We start from the raw sequence: 22,967 nt of genomic DNA, 5'->3' as shown, positions 1-22,967 counted from the left end.
CTCTAATGGGAGGCAGTTGCATCTTGGCGACCATATTGGCTCCATGGACTGCCTTCAATGGCTTGGCGCTATGGAGGTAGATGTCTTTCACCACGCAGGTTTGATCCCTCTTGGTCCGGATGGGTTGCAGTGGCTTCCGGATGGGAGGAACAGTAGCCTTCCCTGACTGCTGAGATGTTGGAGCTACATGCAGTCCTTGACTCTTCCCATTGCAGATGGCCCTCTCCTTCTGCAGTACTGGGATTCTGGAGGGAGGATGGGGCCTATTTTCCTCAGTCTCAACCTTTTCCACAGGCTCCAAACTGGATGGGCCATATCATAAAGTAGCTTCATAATCAACACCTTATCATACTGACTCAATGTGACCATGTCAGCAGAATTAACTGATGACTGTGTTCACTATGGGATATTGTTCTGACTAAACTTTTTTAACTAGGTAGCGCTCTGTTATACTAGGATGATTTGTAGCAACACTGTCGGTAATCACTTTACAATATTAGTTGACTTGAGTAAACCAAAGAAAATTCACATTTTAGAGTCATACAGTCAGTGACTCACACCATCTCCAACTTCAAAGCCAACCATTTAAAACCTAGCTAACTTAGTATCACGTTACTCTATATGTTTCATACATGTATTGTAATCGTATTTAAACAACTTTATTTAATATAACAAGACATAATAATAGCTATTATTTTATTATAGCTATGATATAGGCCTAATACAAATATTCAACATATTCAATACAAACACTTTTTTTAAAGCTTAAACATGAAAACATACTGTTCTAAAACGTGCTTAAACAACTGTATATTGACTGATAGGCCTACATTCGGATTAATGTTATTTTACGATAAGAAAAGGGCATGAAACGCTTGTGATTTTTTTTTTGCTCTAAAGACCCCCTCCCCCTTATAAACGCCACACCTCGTTGTAGGCTATGACTTTCCGTACAGAGGAAAACAGTGCTTTTGAGTTTACTCTATTTGGAGTTGTGTCAGATCGCAGACTGAGCGAAGGCGGAAGGGAGGGGGGGTATTTAAACTAGTCACAAAGAAATGTCTTGCCAAACGTCTGCGCCGTGCGTCCTGGCAAAGTACCCACGCCAAGATGGGTAGGCCTACTCACATAACGCAAAGGATTCAACTTTGGATAGGTTCTTTCGTTTTATTTGCAGTTACTGATGTTTTGGGTAAGTTTGAACTATATGATGTAAATGTGCTACTTCTAGCGGTGTGCGGTTGCTGCATCTTGAACATCGGTGTAATAATTAATCATTGTTGAAAGAGGGCGCAAAACGCAGTTCAGACAGGGAAAGATACTACAGCTAGAAATACACGTTAGACACTGTAGTGTCTTTAATGGTCGCATGAAATGGTAATATCGCTACAAATAACGGCATTTAATAGATGCAGTATCCTCAGTTTGGCTTTTATTATAGAAAATCATTGTAGTTTTTATTAAACTAAATTCATCATAACTGGATAAATGGATAAAAAATGTTAACTCCAAACTCGTTTTGTTGTAACTTCTCTAAATCTGTCAACGTAGCTCTCCGTGCTCTCCCCAGACTGTTTGAGACTGGCCTCCAGTTTCCATCTTTCCCCTTATGACTCCTTACCACCTGATGAGATGACAAAATGGAATTATAGGCTTAGCATTCTGCTAGTAAGAGGACCATGTTAATTGTGTGTGTGTGTGTGTGTGTGTGTTTGTGTGTACATGCGAGCGCGTGTGCAGGTGTGTCCCATTACTTGAGGTTCAATAAGCATGTCAAAAGTGATTCGTTTGATTGACAAGAATAATCACTATTTATTAAAAAGGTGACTTAAGTCATAAACACACATATACACACCAAATTACTGTAGGCTATCTACACCCTTACAAAAAAGCCTTAAAGGAACCCTGCATGAAGAATCCTACAGGATTCCTGCAGGATATATATTCTGCAGGATTCTGTAGAAATCATGCAGGAAGTCCTTCAAGTAAACAATCCTGCAAGAATCCTGCAGATAGTCATTTTCCTGAAGGACAACCAGCAGGAATTGTCCTACAGCAAAATGGCCCCAAAATCCTTTTGATATCCTGTAGATAAGATTCCTGAAGGTAATTCTAAAATATTTTCAGGGCCATTTTCCTGCAGGACAGACAACCTGTGGGATCTCTTCCTCATCCTTTAAAATAATGGACACAAAGCATAAGATATCTGATTGCATAGGAATGTTATTATTCATTGCAGCAACAGCGGGCGTGTTTGATTGTCCGTTTCACCAGCACTGCATTAAACATGATTCCTAGGAGAAAGAAAATGAGATTCTGAATAAATATGGCAGAATTATAGGTAAAAGAGTGAGAGTAATGGTGACGTCACATGAACAGCTTATGTGTATTGGTGTAAAGGGAAACAAATGACTGCAATGGTAAACCTGGTGATAGTTGGTTTTAATATGGCAGGTACCAACAACTTCTGTGAGTACTGCTATGCGTGTGTGTTAGGCTCCATTTTAAAGGGAGAAATGAGAGGCTGAAACTATGTGTGGTGGTACCTTTGCCTGCAGGACTGTCGAGTGCTGCTTTCTGTGGTAGTCAGTCTCACTTGTTTATAGGCTCTGTCTTAACTGGGGAGGGGAGGAGAGAGATGAGAGCGAGAGAGTTCCGAATATAACTGCAGAACTGTGTGTGTGTGTGTGTGTGTGTGTGTGTGTGTGTGTGTGTGTGTGTGTGTGTGTGTTACATGAAAAACAGCAACAAAATAGTGCAAATTATATACTGTAATAGTAAAGGAAACCGTATCACCTTTAAATAGAAGACTACTGGACTAATGGAGCTGCAAATGAGACAAAGATTCAGAAACAGAAACATGATTTTATTATAGCTATTATTGTTATGATATAGGCCTAATACAAATATTCAACATACTCAATACAAAAACTATTTTAAAAGCTTAAACATGAAAACATAGTGTTCTAAAATGTGTTTAACAACTGTATATTGACTGGTAGAACTACATTCGGATGAATATTATTTAAGGATAAGAAAAGGGCATAAAATGCTTGTGCTTTTCTGTTGCTCTAAAGCCCTTATAAACGCCACACCTCGTTGTACAGTAGGCTATGACTTTCCGGACAGAGGAAAACAGAGTTTACTGTATTTGGAGTTGTGTCAGATCGCAGACTGAGCGAAGGCGGAAGGGGGGGGGGGGGGGGGGGGGGGGGGGGGGGGGGGGGGGGGGGGGGGGGGGGGGGGGGGGGGGGGGGGGGGGGGGGGTATTTAAACTAGTCACAAAGAAATGTCTTGCCAAACGTATGCGCCGTGCATCCTGACAAAGTACCCACGCCAAGATGGGTAGGCCTACTCACATAACGCAAAGGATTCAACTTTGGATAGGTTCTTTCGTTTTATTTGCAGTTACTGATGTTTTGGGTAAGTTTGAACTATATGATGTAAATGTGCTACTTCTAGCGGTGTGCGGTTGCTGCATCTTGAACATCGGTGAACTAATTAATAATTGTTGAGAGAGGGCGCAAAACGCAGTTCAGACAGGGAAATAGACTACAGCTAGAAATACACGTTAGACACTGTAGTTTCTTTAATGGTCGCATGAAATGGTAATATCGCTACAAATAAGGACATTTAATACATGCAGTAATATCATTTTGGTTTTTATTATAGGAAAGTATTATATTTTTAATTAAACTAAATTCAACATAACTGGATAAAAAATGTTAACTCCAAACTCGTAACTTCTCTAAATCTGTCCACATCGCTCCCCGTGCTCTCCCCAGACTGTTTGAGATTGGCCTCTAGTTTCCATCTTTCCCCTTATGACTCCTTACCACCTGATGAGATGACAAAGGGGAATTATAGGCTTAGCATTCTGCTAGTAAGAGGACCATAAGTCATAAGTAGCTGTACCGTGTGTGTGTGTGTGTGGAATGTGTGTATGTGTATGTGTGTGTGTGTGTGTGTGTGTGTGTGTGTGTGTGTGTGTGTGTGTGTGTGTGTGTGTGTGTGTGTGTGTGTGTGTGTGTGTGTGTGTGTGTGTGTGTGTGTGTGTGTGTGTGTGTGTGTGTGTGTGTGTGTCCTGCAGGAGCATTGGGGATTTTGTCAATCCTACAGGATTCCTGCAGGACACCTTCACAGAGGGTAGAATTCCTGCATGATTCCTGTAGGACTTTTTGTTCGTGTGCGCCCTTGCACATTTAAATATGTACGATTGCTGTATGTATACTATGCATATGTGGGTGCACGTGTGCGCATGCTATGTTTACGTAGAGTTTGGTGAGTGACTCTACTGTCATTTCAGGTTCCAACATCTGTACATCCCGAGGGGCCAGCACATGTAAGCAGTGTCTGGCTGTACATCCTACCTGTGCGTGGTGTTCCCAAGAGGTGTGTCTAAATTCTCCCTGATATCTCCTTCAATTCTCCTTTCCTGAGGGATCACTGATCCGTGTAACAGAGGTGGTTTGCCTATGACCTAAATATGCGCGCTAGCTCCCCTGAGCTAATGCCTAGGCTTAAATCAGAAGGCTAACACAGTCTTGTGGCACGCAGACGACTCCTGTTTGGACATGTTGTAATCAATCTGATGATTGACATCAAGGAAATTGGGCCACAGAATAGTGTTGTAATTGTAGTTAATGGCAATGGATGGGGACTGCACTTTGGCAATTCCCTGGCATGTGTTACTCCCTTCCTCCCCGAAATGTTTATTAATTTTCTCCACCAATTCATCCCTATGATTATATTTCTGGGTTGCTCCACCAATTCTGTGTTTTTTGAGAAGTGTAACTTGGTCAAAAATACTTGAATTGACCTAATTTTGTACATTGTGTCAGAAAGAGAACATGTTCAACCTCGTAAAAAACACCTTTTCACATCTCAAGATGTTAAATAAAAAAATGACTATAGTAAGTGCCTATTAAGTGCCAAATAAAGTAACAGGGTTGACCGTAACAGGGTTAACGATTTCTTCTTAAATCAACCATGAATCCACTTGTGACAGGGGGAATTTAAGCTTGTTGTGTGCAGCAGGTAGTGGCAATTGAATCCAAGCTAAAAGAGAATACATGTGAAATTGTTAAAACAATTTTAGCCTGTCTATTTCTAGGTAACAGGGTTGATGTGCTATGCTCGGCCCACTCAGTTTTCCACCACAAACAATCAGAAATGGCCAAAAAGAGCTCACTTTTACTCTATGATTTTGATTATTAGATGTTCATATTTCAAAATATTTAAAAAGGAATCGTTTCACTGTATCATAGAGATACTTCGGGATTTTGGCAATGAAGCCCTTTATCTACTTCCCCAGAGTCAGATGAACTCCTGGAAAACGTTTTTATTTCTCTGTTTGAAGGAAGTTGCTAACTAGCGTTAGCGCAATTGATAACTAGCGTGAGCACAATGACTGGAAGTCTATGGTAACTGCTAGCATGCTAGTTAGTTTTGACTCACAAAACTACCTCTAACTTCCTTCATACCAGATGCAGAAACATAAAACATGTATTCATGAGTTTCTGGCTCTGGGGAACTAGATAAATAACTTCATTGCCAAAATCCCGAAGTATCCCTTTAAAACGAGAGTTCAGTTCATGTAAGAGGGTTGACCTTAAAATGAGGAACAGAAGTAAATGATTCACTAATCACATGAAATAAATAGTCATCTTCAACGAAATGACTTTGTCAAAGCAACAAAATAAATAGGGCCTTACAAAGATGGTGACATTTTGAGACACTTTGGGATTAAGTGGGTTAAAATCTTCCTAGAAGTGATACAAGTTGACGTAGGGACATGTCAAAATGAAGAATTTTGGCACTTTAGCAAGCATTTATTCATATAAAAAATATGATTTTTGGAATTCTCCATATGGTCTATATTAAGTAGCAAGTCATTTACTATAACAGGCTTTTAAATTCAATATTGGTCCACAATTTCTAATCCAAATATTAAAGTGGAACGACCCTTCTATGGCATGGGGCATGTCAGGACTTGCCCTTTCACCTCCATGGCCTGGCCAAAAACAAGATGGCCTACCCCAAACAACACATAGGCTGTGTTAGAACTGCTACTTCTAGCTTTTTTGAAGGGAATGGTAGAGATTATTAACAGTTCCTGTTTCTCTCACTAACTTCCTGAATTGTTCCATCAGGACTTTGGGCAGGGTGTGGCAGGCTCGTCTCGTTGTGACCTGAAGCGTAACCTATTGGTGGCGGGCTGTGCTCCTCCGACCGCCCTTGAGTTCCCCACCAGCAAGCTGCAGGTGAAGGAGGACCGGCCCCTCAGCAACAAGGCAGCCGGAGACACGGCCGACGCCACGCAGATCCAACCTCAGAGACTCCACATCACCCTCAGACCAGGTGAGATTATTAGGCTGAGACCAGGTAAAATTATTAGACCAACACCAGGTGAGATTATTACACATAGATCAAAAGAGATTATGCCTATTACATTTAGGCCAAGTGGGATTAACACAATGAAACCAGGTGGGATTATTACACTCAGACCAGGTGAGATTATTACACGGACAACAAGTGAGATTATTACACTGGTGGGATTATTGCACTCAAAACAGGTGAGATTATTACACAAGTGAGACTTCATGTCACCCTCAGACCAGGTGATATTATTACATGAGACCCGATGAGGTTATTACATGCAGACAGCTCATGCCAAATTTCCACCTCTCCCCCTGTCAGATGACTCCAAGCGGTTCACAGTGAAGGTGCGCCAGGTGGAGGACTACCCGGTGGACCTGTATTACCTCATGGACCTGTCCTTCTCCATGAACGATGACCTGTTCCGCCTCCGCACCCTGGGGAAAGGCCTGGCCAAGGAAATGGGACGCACCACCAGCAACCTGCGCATGGGCTTCGGAGCCTTCGTGGACAAGCCACTGTCACCTTACATGTACATCTCCCCCAAGGAGGCCCTGCTCAACCCCTGTCACGGGTAAGCCAGGGTTATTAAACCAGGGATAACTTTGTTTTCATTTTTGTTTATCCTTAATTTAAACAGGTTCATGACATTAAAATGGGGAATATACCTGTATATCCACATTGACACCAAATTTGCACCCTTCTCTCAATAAAACACCAAGAACTATCAGTCCTTGTATGACTTCCTCTTTAAACTTGAGAGTGGTCACGTTTCCCCAGCCCCGTCCTTCTTCTCACCAAACAGTGGCAAGGTCAGGCTATTGAAATTGTAGGTTGTGCCTTTAAACTGTCATGTATAAAAGCTAGCTGTTGGTGTTGAGTCATTCTGAGACTCTGTGGGTGATGATGCTTAGTCAGCGTGTAGGAGTCAGACACAAGTAATCCAGAGATCTCGACGGGGGTTTAAGGAGTGATTACAAGATTGGCTGTCTCCACCCTGGTTTAGCTGAACTTTTCACTGGTTTGAGGTTTTGCTCCCTCACACTCCTGTTATCTTCTTCTCTGTCTCACACACTCTTCTCTCTCTCTCCCTCCCTCACGTCATCTCTCTCTCTCCCTCACTCACACACACACGTCATCTCTCTCTCCCTCACTCACACACACACGTCATCTCTCTCTCCCTCACTCACACAAGTCATCTCTCTCTCTCCCTCACTCACACAAGTCATCTCTCTCTCCCTCACTCACACAAGTCATCTCTCTCTCTCTCCCTCACTCACACAAGTCATCTCTCTCTCTCTCCCTCACTCACACAAGTCATCTCTCTCTCTCTCCCTCACTCACACAAGTCATCTCTCTCTCTCTCCCTCACTCACACAAGTCATCTCTCTCTCTCTCCCTCACTCACACAAGTCATCTCTCTCTCCCTCTCACTCACACACACCATCTCTCTCTCTCTCCCTCACTCACACACACCATCTCTCTCTATCTCCCTCACACACACCATCTCTCTCTCTATCTCCCTCACTCACACGTCATCTCTCTCTTTCTCCCTCACTCACACTCATCATCTCTCTCTCTCTCCCTCGCGTCATCTCTCTCTCTCTCTCTCTCTCCCTCACTCACACAAGTCATCTCTCTCTCTCTCCCTCACTCACACACACCATCTCTCTCTCTTTCGCTCTCCCTCACTCACACACGTCATCCCTCTCGCTCTCTCTCTCTCTCTCTCTCTCTCTCACACAAGTCATCTCTCTCACACAAGTCATCTCTCACTCACTCACACAAGTCATCTCTCACTCACTCACACAAGTCATCTCTCACTCACTCACACAAGTCATCTCTCACTCACTCACACAAGTCATCTCTTTCTCTCTCACCCACTCACACAAGTCATCTCTCTCTCTCTCCCTCACTCACACACGCCATCTCTCTCTCTCTTTCTCCCTCACTCACACTCATCATCTCTCTCTCCCTCGCGTCATCTCTCTCTCTCTCTCTCCCTCACTCACACACGTCATCTCTCTCTCTCTTTCTCTCTCACTCACACACATCATCTCTCTCTCTCCCTCGCGTCATTTCTCTCCCTCTCTCACACACATCAGGTTTTTAGAATTTTTTGCAAATGTATTCAAAATAAAAAACACGACCCTTTGCTATGAGACTCGAAATTGAGCTCAGGGTCATCCTGCATCCATTGATCATCCTGGAGATGTTTCTACAACTTGATTGGAGTCCACCTGTGGTAAATTCAATTGATTGGACATGATAAGGTCCCACAGTTGACAGTGCGTGTCAGAGCAAAAACCAAGCCATGAGGTCGAAAGAATTGTCCGTAGAGCTCCGAGTCAGGATTGTGTTGAGGCAGAGATCTGGGGAAGGATACCAAACATTTCTGCACCATTGAAGGACAACGACTCTAAGCACACAGCCAAGACAATGCCGAAGTGGCTTCGGGACAAGTCTCTGAATGTCCTTGAGTGGCACAGCCAGAGCACGGGCCTGAAACTCCCCAAATACAGGTCTCCCATGCTTGTAGCACCATACCCAAGAAGACTCGAGGCACACTTACAAAGGTGCTTCAACAAAGTACTGAGTAAATGGTCTGAATACTTAAGGAAATGTGATATTTCAGTTTTGTATGTTTAATAAATTTGCTAAAATGCCTAAAAACCTGTTTTTGCTTTGTCGATATGGACTATTGTGTGTTGGTTGGATGAGGGTAAAAAACTATTTAATCAATTTTAGAATAAGGCATAACAAAATGTGGAAAAGGTCAAGGGGTCTGAATACATTTCGAATGCACTGTAAATCAATTTATTTTTATTTACCTTTATTTAGACTGTAAATCAATGAGATGATAGAGGACACCATTTTTTGATGAGCATGGCCTTATTTCTATTGTAGCATATTGGATGACTGTCATTCATATTCCATTCACATTGCTAGGTTTATGATACTAAAATTTTCCCTATACCCATCATGAGGTCGTTACAATCTAGCATATCATTTACAACGTAGGTGCACAGGTTGTGAGAAAAAAATGTGAGTAATTAAGGTGACAGAGAGTGACACGTTTAATACCGCCTTGCACACTCTTGCCTGCATCAACAGAATTGGCGGAATGAATACACCTCTTATCACACGGAAACACAGTTCACTTTCATAACAGCCACATAGTTACAGCATGAACATTTTGCTCGTTGCATAATTCCTTCTCGCATCTACACACTCTCCTCCTCTCACCTTCTCCCTTTGCTTGTGGACTTCAGTACACAACAAATCAGCTGTCCGTGACCAGACTAAAAAAACCTCTCAAGACAAACCTTCATATCATAACTGCTAACTGCTACGCATAGCCTACATCGTTGTCACCTTATTAGCTAATAACGTCATAGTTAACATACAGTAGCTTGCGACAGTATTCACCCACCTTGGCATTTTTCCTATTTTGTTGCCTTACAACCTGGAATTAAAATTGCTTTTTTGGGGGGTTTGTATAATTTAATTTACAAAACATGCCTACCACTTTGAAGATGCAAAATATTTTTTATTGTGAAACAAACAAGAAATAAGACCAAAAAAAACTTGAGCGTGCATAACTATTCACCCCCCCCCCCCCCCCCCCCCCAAAGTCAATACTTTGTAGAGCCACCTTTTGTAGCAATTACAACTGCAAGTCTCTTGGGGTATGTAAGCTATAAGCTAGGCAGATCTAGCCACTGGGATTTTTGCCCATTCTTCAAGGCAAAACTGCTCCAGCTCCTTCAAGTTGGATGGGTTTCACTGGTGTACAGCAATCTTTAAATCATACCACAGATTATCAATTGGATTGAGGTCTGGGCTTTGACTAGGCCATTCCAAGACATTTAAATGTTTCCCCTTAAACCACTTGAGTGTTGCTTTAGCAGTATGCTTAGGGTCATTGTCCTGCTGGAAGATGAACATCTGTCCCAGTCTCAAATCTCTGGAAGACTGAAACAGGTTTCCCTCAAGAATTTCCCTGTATTTAGCACCATCCATCATTCCTTCAATTCTGACCAGTTTCCCAGTCCCTGCCAATGTAAACATCCCCACAGCATGATGCTACCACCAGCATGCTTCCCTGTGGGAATAGTGTTCTTGGGGTGATAAGAGGTGTTGGGTTTGTGCCAGACATAGCGTTTTCCTTGATGGCCAAAAAGCTCAATATTTGTCTCATCTGACCAGAGTACCTTCTTCCATATGTTTGGGGAGTCTCCCACATGCCTTATGGTGAACACCAAATGTGTTTGTTTATTTTTTTCTTTAAGCAATGTTTTTTTTCTGGACGCTCTTCCGTAAAGCCCAGCTCTGTGCAGTGTACGGCTTAAAGTGGTCCTACGGACAGATACTTCAATCTCCGCTGTGGAGCTCCTTCAGGGTTATCTTTGGTCTCTTTGTTGCCTCTCTGATTAATGCCCTCTTTGCCTGGTCCGTGAGTTTTGGTGGGCGGCCCTCTATTGGGAGGTTTGTTGTGGTTCCATATTCTTTCAATTTTTTAATAATGCTCTGTGGGATATTCAAAGTTTGGGATATTTTTATAACCCAACCCTGATATGTACTTCTCCACAACTTTGTTGCTGACCTGTTTGGAGAGATCCTTGGACCTCATGGTGCCACTTGCTTGGTGGTACCCCTTTCTTAGTGGTGTTGCAGACTCTGGGGCCTTTCAGAACAGGTGTATATATACTGAGATCATGTGACACTTAGATTGCACACAGGTGGACTTTATTTAACTAATTATGTGACTTCTGAAGGTAATGGGTTGCACCAGATCTTCTTTATGGGCTTCATAGCAAAGGGGGTGAATACATATGCACGCACCACTTTCAGTTTTCTTTTATTTATTAGAACTCTTTGAAACAAGTTATTTTTTTCATATCACCAATTTAGACTATTTTGTGTATGTCCAGTTTTTAAAAATCTGTTATTTTACCAGGTAAGTTGACTGAGAACACGTTCTCATTTACAGCAATGACCTGGGGAATAGTTACAGGGGAGAGGAGGGGGATGAATGAGCCAATTGTAAACTGGGGATTATTAGGTGACTGTGATGGTTTGAGTGCCAGATTGGGAATTTGGCCAGGACACCGGGGTTAACACCCCTACTCTTACAACAACTGCCATGGGATCTTTAATGACCTCAGAGAGTCAGGACACCCGTTTAACATCCCATTCGAAAGACGGCACCCTACACAGGGCAGTGTCCCCAATCACTACCCTGGGGTTTTGGGATATTTTTTAGACCAGAGGAAAGAGTGCCTCCTACTGGCCCTCCAACACCACTTCCAGCAGCACCTGGTCTCCCATCCAGGGACTGACCAGGACCAACCCTGCTTAGCTTCAGAAGCAAGCCAGCAGTGGCATGCAGGGTGGTATGCTGTTGGCAAATTTACATGAAATTTAAATAAAAATTAATAAAAATTACAGCTTGTAATGCCACAAAATAGGAAAAACGCAATGGGGGATGAATACTTTTGCAAGGCACTGTAGCTGCTAGCTAGGAAACCCGCTACAATAATGTAGAACAGTGTGCAGTCAGCAAGCAGTTTAGCTTACCTTGATTTGGAAGATTTTCAGTATTGGAAAGCCATAGCCAGCTAGCTAACATAGCATCTCTCTCTATTTGAGCCTGGTGTTTGAGTAGGCTTAACTAGCTAGCTGGATTCACTAGCTAAGTGAAAGTGAAAAAAATACAATACAACAAAATATAGCTAGCTCTGTCTCTATCTCTCTCTCTCCTGCTTCTCCTTCATTTTTAAAGAAATGTATTTGTTCAAAACTGTGTCAATATTGTCTTTCTCTTTGAGTTAACAACTCACCACATTTGCACAGCAGGGCCAGTGTCACGTGTGCTTCCTCTCAGGCCTCTAAGTCATCAGGCTGCTAGTTATGGCGCACACCTGCCACCATCGCTATGTGAAACTCCGCTTCATTAGACTTACCTGGACTCCATCACTTCCCTGATTACCTTCCCTATACAGTTGATGTCAGAAGTTAACATACACCTTAGCCAAATACATTTAAACTCAGTTTTTCACAATTCCTGACATTTAATCCTAGTAAAGATTCCCTGTCTTAGGTCAGTTAGGGTCACAACTTTATTTTAAGAATGTGAAATGTCAGAATAATGGTAGAGAGAATGATTTATTTCAGCTTTTATTTCTTTCATCACATTCCCAGTGGGTCAGAAGTTTACATACACTCAATTAGTATTTGGTAGCATTGCCTTTAATTTGTTTAACTTGGGTCAAACGTTTCGGGTAGCCTTGCACAAGCTTCCCACAATAAGTTGGGTGAATTTTGGCCCATTCCTCCTGACAGAGCTGGTGTAACTGAGTCAGGTTTGTAGGGCTCCTTGCTCGCACACATTTTTTCAGTTCTACCCTCAAATGTTCTATAGGGTTTTGTGATGGCCACTCCAATACCTTAACTTTGTTGTCCTTAAGCCATTTTGCCACAACTTTGGAAGTATGCTTGGGGTCATTGTTCATTTGGAAGACCCATTTGCAACCAAGCTGTAACAAGACTGATGTCTTGTCTTGAGATGTTGCTTAAATATGTCCACATCATTTTCTTTCCTCATGATGCCATCTATTTTGTGAAGTGCACCAGTCCCTCCTGCAGCAAAGCACCCCCACAATATGATGCTGCCGCCCCATGCATCATGGTTGGGATGGTGTTCTTTGGCTTGCAAGCCTCCCCCTTTTTCCTCCAAACATAACGATGATCATTATGGCCAAACAGTTTTATTTTTGTTTCATCAGACCAGAGAACATTTCTCCAAAAAGTACGATATTTGTCCCCATGTGCAATTGCAAACCATAGTCTGGCTTTTTTAATGTTGGTTTTGGAGCAGTGGCTTCTTCCTTGCTGAGCAGCCTTTCAGGTTATGTCGATATAGGACTCGTTTTACTGTGGATATAGATACTTTTGTACCTGTTTCCTCCAGCATCTTCACAAGGTCCTGTGCTGTTGTTCTGGGATTGATTTGCACTTTTCGCACCAAAGTACATTCATCTCTAGGGGACAGAACACGTCTCCTTCCTGAGCGGTATGACGGCTGTGTGGTCCCATGGTGTTTATACTTGCATACTATTGTTTGTACAGATGAACGTGGTACCTTCAGGCATTTGGAAATTGCTCGTAAGGATGAACCAGATTTGTGGAGATCTACAATTTTTTCTGAGGTCTTTGCTGATTTCTTTTGATTTTCCCATGATGTCAAGCAAAGAGGCACAGAGTTTGAAGGTTGGCCTTGAAATACATACACAGGTACACCTCCAATTCACTCAAATGATGTCAATTAGCCTATCAGAAGCTTCTAAAGCCATGACATAATTTTCTGGAATTTTCCAAGCTGTTTAAAGGCACAATCAACTTCTGACAGACTGGAATTGTGATTATAGTGAATTATAAGTGAAATAATCTGTCTGTAAACAATTGTTGGAAAATGTACTTGTGTCGTGCACAAAGTAGATGTCATAATCGACTTGCCAAAATTAGAGTTTGTTAACAAGAAATTTGTGGAATGGTTGAAAAACAAGTTTTAATGACTCCAACCTAAGTGTATGTATGTCACTCCCTTTTGTTCCTTCCCCAGGCGTTGTTGCCTCTCTCATCCTCACTCAATGCCTAGGTTTACCTCCACTGTACTCGCACCCTACCATGCCCTTGTCTGTGCATTATGCCCTGAATCTATCCTACCACGCCCAGAAGTCTGCTCCTTTTACTCTCTGTTCCGAACGCACTAGACGACCAGTTCTTATAGCCTTTAACCGTACTCTTATCCTACTCCTCTGTTCCTGTGGTGATGTTAAGCTTAACCCAGGCCCTGTGTGTCCCCAGGTGCTCTCATGTGTTAACTTCTGTAACCGGAAAAGCCTTGGGTTCAAACATGTTAACATCAGAAGCCTCCTCCCTAAGTTTGATTTATTCACTGCTTTAGCACACTCCGCCAACCCTGATGTCCTCGCTGTGTCTGAATCTTGGCTTAGGAATGCCTCCAAAAAATCTGAAATTTCCATCCCCAATTACAACATTTACCGACAAGATAGAACTTCTAAAGGGGGCAGAGTTGCAATCTACTGCAGAGATAGCCTGCAGAGTTCTGTCCTACTATCCAGGTCTATGCCCAAACAGTTCGAGCTACTACTTTTAAAAATCCATCTCTCCAGAAATAAGTCTCTCACTGTTTCCACGTGTTATTGACCCCCTCAGCTCCCAGCTGTGCCCTGGACACCATATGTGAATTGATCGCCCCCCCCCCCCCCCCCCCATCTATTGTCAGAGTTCGCACTGTTAGGTGACCTAAACTGGGATATGCTTAACACCCCGGCCGTCCTACAATCTAAGATAAATGCCCTCAATCTCACACAAATTATCAAGAAACCTACCAGGTACAACCCCAAATCCGTAAACATAGATATCATCCTGGCCAACTTGCCCTCTAAATACACCTCTGCTGTTTTCATCCAGTATCTCAGCGATCACTGCCTCATTGTCTGCATCCGTTATGTGTCCACGGTCAAACGACCTGGCCCGGGTATCCTGGAAGGATATTGACCTCATCCTGTTGGTAGAGGATGCCTGGTTGTTCTTCAAAAGTGCCTTACTCACCATCTTAAATAAGCATGCCCCTTTCAAAAAATGTAGAACTAAGGACCGATATAGCCCTTGGTATACTCCAAACTTGACTGCCCTTGACCAGCACAAAAACATCCTGTGGCGCACTGCACCGCACTGCACTGAGGCTAGGAAACACTGTCACCACCAATAAATCCACGATAATCGAGAATTTCAATAAGCATTTCTCCACGGCTGGCCATGCTTTCCACCTGGCTACCCCAACCCCGGACAACAGCTCTGCACCCCCGGCAGCAACTGGCCCAAGTCCCCCCCCCCCCTGCTTCTCCTTCACCCAAATCCAGACAGTTGATGTCCTGAAAGAGCTGAAGAATATACAGTGCCTTGCGAAAGTATTCGGCCCCTTTGAACTTTGCGACCTTTTGCCACATTTCAGGCTTCAAACATAAAGATATAAAACTGTATTTTTTTGTGAAGAATCAACAACAAGTGGGACACAATCATGAAGTGGAACGACATTTATTGGATATTTCAAACTTTTTTAACAAATCAAAAACTGAAAAATTGGGCGTGCAAAATTATTCAGCCCCCTTAAGTTAATACTTTGTAGCGCCACCTTTTGCTGCGATTACAGCTGTAAGTCGCTTGGGGTATGTCTCTATCAGTTTTGCACATCGAGAGACTGAAGTTTTTTCCCATTCCTCCTTGCAAAACAGCTCGAGCTCAGTGAGGTTGGATGGAGAGCATTTGTGAACAGCAGTTTTCAGTTCTTTCCACAGATTCTCGATTGGATTCAGGTCTGGACTTTGACTTGGCCATTCTAACACCTGGATATGTTTATTTTTGAACCATTCCATTGTAGATTTTGCTTTATGTTTTGGATCATTGTCTTGTTGGAAGACAAATCTCCGTCCCAGTCTCAGGTCTTTTGCAGACTCCATCAGGTTTTCTTCCAGAATGGTCCTGTATTTGGCTCCATCCATCTTCCCATCAATTTTAACCATCTTCCCTGTCCCTGCTGAAGAAAAGCAGGCCCAAACCATGATGCTGCCACCACCATGTTTAACAGTGGGGATGGTGTGTTCAGCTGTGTTGCTTTTACGCCAAACATAACGTTTTGCATTGTTGCCAAAAAGTTAAATTTTGGTTTCATCTGACCAGAGCACCTTCTTCCACATGTTTGGTGTGTCTCCCAGGTGGCTTGTGGCAAACTTTAAACGACACTTTTTATGGATATCTTTAAGAAATGGCTTTCTTCTTGCCACTCTTCCATAAAGGCCAGATTTGTGCAATATACGACTGATTGTTGTCCTATGGACAGAGTCTCCCACCTCAGCTGTAGATCTCTGCAGTTCATCCAGAGTGATCATGGGCCTCTTGGCTGCATCTCTGATCAGTCTTCTCCTTGTATGAGCTGAAAGTTTAGAGGGACGGCCAGGTCTTGGTAGATTTGCAGTGGTCTGATACTCCTTCCATTTCAATATTATCGCTTGCACAGTGCTCCTTGGGATGTTTAAAGCTTGGGAAATCTTTTTGTATCCAAATCCGGCTTTAAACTTCTTCACAACAGTATCTCGGACCTACCTGGTGTGTTCCTTGTTCTTCATGATGCTCGTTGCGCTTTTAACGGACCTCTGAGACTATCACAGTGCAGGTGCATTTATACGGAGACTTGATTACACACAGGTGGATTGTATTTATCATCATTAGTCATTTAGGTCAACATTGGATCATTCAGAGATCCTCACTGAACTTCTGGAGAGAGTTTGCTGCACTGAAAGTAAAGGGGCTGAATAATTTTGCACGCCCAATATTTCAGTTTTTGATTTGTTAAAAAAGTTTGAAATATCCAATAAATGTCGTTCCACTTCATGATTGTGTCCCACTTGTTGTTGATTCTTCACAAACAAATACAGTTTTATATCTTTCTGTTTGAAGCCTGAAATGTGGCAAAAGGTCGCAAAGTTCAAGGGGGCCGAATACTTTCGCAAGGCACTGTAGATCCCTACAAATCAGCTGGGCAAGACAATCTGGACCCTCTCTTCCTAAAATTATCCGCCGCCTTTGTCGCAACCCCTATTACTAGTCTGTTCAACTTCTCTTTCGTATCGTCTGAGATTCCTAAAGATTGGAAAGTGGCCGCGGTCATTCCCCTCTTCAAAGGGGGAGACACTCTAGACCCAAACTGTTACAGACCTATACCCATCCTGCCCTGCCTTTCTAAAGTATTCAAAAGCCAAGTGAACAAACAGATCACCGGCCATCTCGAATTCCACCGTACCTTCTCCGCTATGCAATCCGGTTTCCGAGCTGGTCACAGGTGCATCTCAGCCACGCTCAAGGTCCTAAACGATGTCATAATGACCATCGATAAAAAACAGCACTGTGCAGCCGTCTTCATCGACATGGCCAAGGCTTTCGACTCTGTCAATCACCGTATTCTTATCGGCAGACTCGACAGCCTTGGTTTCTCTAATAACTGCCTTGCCTGGTTCACTAACTACTTCTCAGATATAGTTTAGTGTGTCAAATTGGAGGGCCTGTTGTCCGGACCTCTGGCAGTCTCTATGGGGGTACCACAGGGTTAAATTCTCAGGCAGACTCTTTTCTCTGTGGATATCAATGATGTCTCTCTTGCTGCTGGTGATTCTTTGATCCACCTCTACGCAGACGACACCATTCTGTATACGTCTGGCCCTTCTTTGGACACAGTGTTAACAAACCTCCAAACGAGCTTCAATGCCATACAACACTCCTTCCGTGGCCTCCAACTGCTCTTAATTGCCAGAAAAACTAAATGTGTCATGTATTGTCATGTTGTGTCTTGTTTCTGTCCTTTCCCTTCACCCTGTCTCCCTCTGCTGGTCGTTATTAGGTTACCTTTTCTCCCCCTCTTTCCCCCAGCTGTTCCTTGTCTCCTCCTAACTACCTCGTCACCCCTTTTCCCACCTGTTCCCTTTTTCCCTCTGATTAGTCCTCTATATCTCTCTCTGTTTTTGCTTCTGTCTTTGTCGGATTCTTGTTTGTGTTATTCATGCCTGAACCAGACTATCGTCATGTTTGCTGCAACCTTGTCCTGTCGGAATCTGCCGGTCCATCTGAGCCTACGTATGTTTTGTTATTAAAGAAGCTCTGTTTACGTTAATTCGCTTTTGGGTCCTCATTCACGCATCGTAACAAAATGCATGCTCTTCAAATGATCACTGCCAGCACCCGCCCGCCCGCCTAGCATCACTACGCTGGACGGTTCTGACTTAGAATATGTGGACAACTACAAATACCTAGGTGTATGGCTAGACTGTAAACTCTCCTTCCAGACTCACATTAAGCATCTCCAATCCAAAGTTAAATTGATAATCGGCTTCCTTGCAACAAAAGCCTCCTTGCCTCCTTCACCCATGCTGCCAAACATACCCTCATAAAACTGACTATCCTGCCAGTCCTTGACTTCAGCGATGTCATTTACAAAATATCCTCCAACACTACTCAGCAAATTGGATGCAGTCTATCACAATGCCATCCGTTTTGTCACCAAAGCCCCATATACTACCCATCATTGTGACCTGTATGCTCTCGTTGGCTGGTCCTCACCACATATTAGTCGCCAAACCCACTGGCTCCAGGTCATCTATAAGTCTTTGCTAGGTAAAGCCCCGCCATATCTCAGCTCACTGGTCACCATAGCAACACCCACCAGTAGCACACACTCCAGCAGGTATATTTCACTGGTCATCCCCAAAGCCAACACTTCCTTTGGCCACCTTTCCTTCCATTTCTCTGCTGCCAATGACTGGAACGAATTGCAAAAACTGAAGTTGGAGACTTATATCTCCCTCACTAACTTCAAGCATTGGCTGTCAGAGCAGCTTACCGATCGCTGCAGCTGTACACAGCCCATCTGTAAAAGCCCATCCTACCACCTACCTACATCATCCCCATATTTGTTTTTGTTTTTTCTCTGCTCTTTTGCAAACCAGTATTTCTACTTACACATCCTCATCTGCACATCTATCACTCCAGTGTTAATTGCTAAATTGTAATTACTTTGCCACTATGACCTATTTATTGCCTTACCTCCTTACTTCATTTGCACACACTGTATACAGATTTTCTGTTGTGTCATTGACTGTATGTTTGTTTTTGTCGCACTGTTTTGCTTTATCTTGGCCAGGTCATAGTTGTAAATGAGAACTTGTTCTCAACTGGTCCTACCTGGTTAAATAAAGGTGAAATAAAATTTTAAAAAATTAATTGTTTCTGTTCCTGTATCATGTCTGTGCATTGTTTGTCTTTCTTATTTTGTATTATGTTGTGTTTATTTATTAAAACACTCACTCCCTGAACTTGCTTCCAGACTCCCAGCGCACATCATTACAGAATAACGCCTCACCTAAGGGAAGCATCAGGGAGTTTTTTTGGTGGGAATGACGTCGGGTCTGGGAGCTGCTACAGGCTCTCATGCCTCAGACAGATCGCCAGGCTCCCCTGCCTCCGCCGGTTCGTCAGACTCTCATGCCTCAGCCAGATCGCCAGACTCCCCTGCCTCAGCTGGCTCGTCGGGCTTCCATACCTTCACCGGATCGCCAGGCTCCCCTGCTTCCACCGGCTCGTCAGGCTCTCATGCCTCAGCCGGATTACCAAGCTCTCCTGCCTCAGCCGCTTTGTCAGGTTCCCGCACTCCAGCCAGCGACAGGTTCCCATGCATCAGCAGGGGTGACTGGTCTGCTCCTGATCTCCGGGATCGTCCATTTGGTTGGCGTCCTGCAGCTGGAGCCGAACGGGCCGGGGAGGGGGTTCCGTCACGTATGCTCTCTCTCCGGCGCTCTAGGTCGCCATGCTCCCGCGTCTCAGACGGACTGACAGGTTTCCCGCGCCTCAGAAGAGGTGACCGTTCCGCTCCTGATCCTGGGATCGTCATTTTGGTCGGCGTCCTGCGGCAGTAGCCACGCGTCGGTGAAGGGGTACTGTCACGTGTGCTCCCTCTCAGGCCTCTATATCACTAGGCTGCTTGTTATGGCGCACACCTGTCACCATCATTATGCGCACCTGCACTTCATCAGACTCACCTGGACTCCCTCACATCCCTGATTACCTTCCCTATATATGTCACTCCCTTTGGTTCCTTCCCCAGGCGTTATTGTTTCTGTTCCTGTGTCATGTCTGTGCGTTGTTCGTGTTTCTTATTTTGCATTATGTTGTGTTTATTTATTAAAACACTCACTCCCTAAACTTGCTTCCTACTCTCACTGCACATCGTTACAACTAGCTAGCTGTAGCTTATGCTCTCAGTACTAGATTCATTCTCTGATTCTTTGATTGGGTGGACAACATGTCAGTTCATGCTGCAAGAACTTTGATAGGTTGGAGGACGTCCTCCGGAAGTTGTCATAATTACTGTGTAAGTGTATGGAAGGGGGTGAGAACCATGAACCTCCTAGGTTTTGTACCGAGAGGAGGACTGAAGCTAGCTGTCCTCCGTCTACACCATGGTACTACCCTACAGAGTTCTGTTGAGGCTACTGTAGACCTTCATTGCAAAACAGTGTGTTTTACTCTATTATTTAGTGACATGAATATACTTAATATAGTTTTATCTAAAAAGGATAACTTTTTAATGTTTCACTATTATTTTGTTATGAATATCACTGAGGATGGTCGTCCCGTTCATCCTCTGAGGAGCCTCCACTGATGTAAATGTAAATCATTTTCCCCTCTTTGTATAACTAGAACAGTGGGGTGAATGGATGGATGGATGGATTGATTGATTCATTAATTGATTCACTGATGGATTATTTAATGAATTCATTGATTGGCAGGATCAACACCACCTGCCTGCCCCAGTTTGGCTACAAGCATGTGCTGTCTCTGACTGAGGAGGTGGGCCGCTTCACTGAGGAGGTGAAGAAACAAATTGTGTCCAGGAACAGAGATGCCCCCGAGGGAGGCTTCGACGCCATTATACAGGCTGCCGTGTGTAATGTGAGGCCAGTGTAACGTCACGCACACACACAGTGTCTTACTCTTTATCTTTCTACCATTTTTGTTCACTCACCCATCCTTTGTTGGTCAACCTCAGGAGAAGATCGGTTGGCGTCAGGGTGCCTCTCACCTCCTGATCTTCACCACCGATGCCAAGACCCACGTGGCGCTTGATGGGCGCCTGGCGGGTATCGTGCAGCCCAATGACGGGAAGTGCCACCTCAACTCAGAGAACATGTACAGCATGTCTACTATCATGGTCAGTCGGGTGGGCAGATCATGTGTCGCTTGTGTGTATGTGTTCGTGTGTGCGTGTGTGTGAGTGTGTGTGTGCGTGTATATATGCATGTGTGTGCTCATGTGTTTGAAACTCCTCACTCTGCTCTTCCTCTTCCAGGACTACCCGTCACTGGCTCTGATCACAGAGAAGATGTCAGAGAACAACATCAACCTCATCTTTGCCGTCACCAGTCCTGTGGTGCCCCTCTACCAGGTCAGTAACAATTAATTGAGCCATCCAACCAACCAATCAATCAACCAATTACATTTGATTTACAGTGTCTTTGGAAAGTTTGCACCAATTTTCACGTTCACATGTTTTGACTTACAATGGAATTCAAATGTATTGAATGATTTCTTTGTTTGACAGAACTACAGTGAGCTGATTCCTGGGACCACTGTGGGCACCCTGTCCAATGACTCAGGCAATGTCATCCAGCTCATATTAAATGCCTATGCGGTGAGTGGACCTGCGTGTGTGTGCATGTGTCGATCTGTGTGTGTGTGTGTGTCTTTATGTCTGTGTGTGTGTCTGCGTGTGGGTAGGTGCGTGCATGAGTCTGTGTGTCTTTACATCTATAGTGCCTTCAGAAAGTATTCACACCCCTTGACTTTTTCCACATTTTATTGTGTTACAGCCTGAAATTCGATTTTATTTTTCTGTCACTGGCCTACACACAATACCCCATAATGTTAAATGGAATTATGTTCTTAGACATTTTTACAAATGAATAAAAAATGAAAAGCTGAAATGTCTTGAGTCAATAAGGATTCAACTCCTTTGTTATGGCCAGCCTAAAGAAGTTCAGTAAACATGTGCTTAACGAGTCACATCACAAGTTGCATGGACTCACTCTGTGCGCAATAATAGTGTTTAACATGATTTTGTAATGACTACCTCATCTCTGTACCCCACACATACAATTATCTGTAAGGTCCCTCAGTCAAGCAGTGAATTTTAAACACAAATTCAATCACAAAGACCAGCCTCGCAAAGAAGGGCAACTATTGGTAGATGGTTAAAAAAAGCAGGCATTAAATATCCCGTTGAGCATGGTGAAGTTATTAATTACACTTTGGATGGTGTAGCAATACACCAAATCACAGATACAGTCGTCCTTCCTAACTCAGTTGCTGGAAATTAAGGAAACCGCTCAGGGATTTCGCCATGAGGCCAATGGTGACTTTAACACAGTTCTAGAGTTTAATGGCTGTGATGGGAGAAAACTGAGAATGAATCAGTAACCTTGTAGTTAATAATACTAACCTAATTGACAGAGTGAAAAGAAGGACGCCTGTACAGAAAACAAATGTTCCAAAACATGCATTCTGTTTGCAGCAAGGCACTAAAGCAATACTGCAAAAAAACGTGGCAAAGCAATTCACTTTTTGTCCTGAATACAAAATGTTATGTTTTGGGGAAAATCTAATACATCACATTACTGAGTACCACTCTCCATATTTTCAAGCATAGTGATGGCTGCATCATGCTATCAAATCAAAATCAAATCAAATCAAAAATGATTTATCACATGCGCTGAATACAACTGGTATAGACTTTACAGTGAAATGCTTGCTTAAACTTTCCCAATGATGCAGAGTTAAAAAAAATATATACAGCATTTTAAAATAGTAACCAACACAAGAGGAATAAAATAGAATACACAAGAATGGAGCTATGTATAGTACCAGCTATATACCAGTACCAGATCAATGTACAGAGG

The 22,967-nt window shown here is 43.3% G+C and overlaps 1 protein-coding gene across 2 annotated transcripts in view; it reads left to right on the top strand.

The window, feature by feature from the left end:
* Positions 1-1,002: 1,002 nt before the first annotated feature.
* Positions 1,003-22,967, top strand: part of LOC110491676 (integrin beta-3) — a 42,438-nt gene continuing 20,473 nt past the window's right edge. The window contains exons 1-8 of one of the 2 annotated variants that reach the window (XM_021565300.2): positions 1,003-1,192; positions 4,307-4,392; positions 6,153-6,360; positions 6,700-6,952; positions 20,802-20,964; positions 21,062-21,223; positions 21,362-21,457; positions 21,614-21,703. In XM_021565300.2, coding sequence (XP_021420975.1) covers positions 1,111-1,192; positions 4,307-4,392; positions 6,153-6,360; positions 6,700-6,952; positions 20,802-20,964; positions 21,062-21,223; positions 21,362-21,457; positions 21,614-21,703 — 1,140 coding nt within the window. In that variant the 5' untranslated portion in view covers positions 1,003-1,110. Of the gene's footprint in view, positions 1,193-3,284; positions 3,424-4,306; positions 4,393-6,152; positions 6,361-6,699; positions 6,953-20,801; positions 20,965-21,061; positions 21,224-21,361; positions 21,458-21,613; positions 21,704-22,967 lie in introns of those variants that run through there. The other variant, XM_036946568.1, reaches the window with a different exon arrangement.

The sequence above is a fragment of the Oncorhynchus mykiss genome, chromosome 16 (assembly GCF_013265735.2).
Source record: "Oncorhynchus mykiss isolate Arlee chromosome 16, USDA_OmykA_1.1, whole genome shotgun sequence".
Lineage (NCBI taxonomy): Eukaryota > Metazoa > Chordata > Actinopteri > Salmoniformes > Salmonidae > Oncorhynchus > Oncorhynchus mykiss.
Note: the sequence above shows the minus strand (reverse complement) of the source record. Positions and strands in the feature narration are given on the sequence as shown.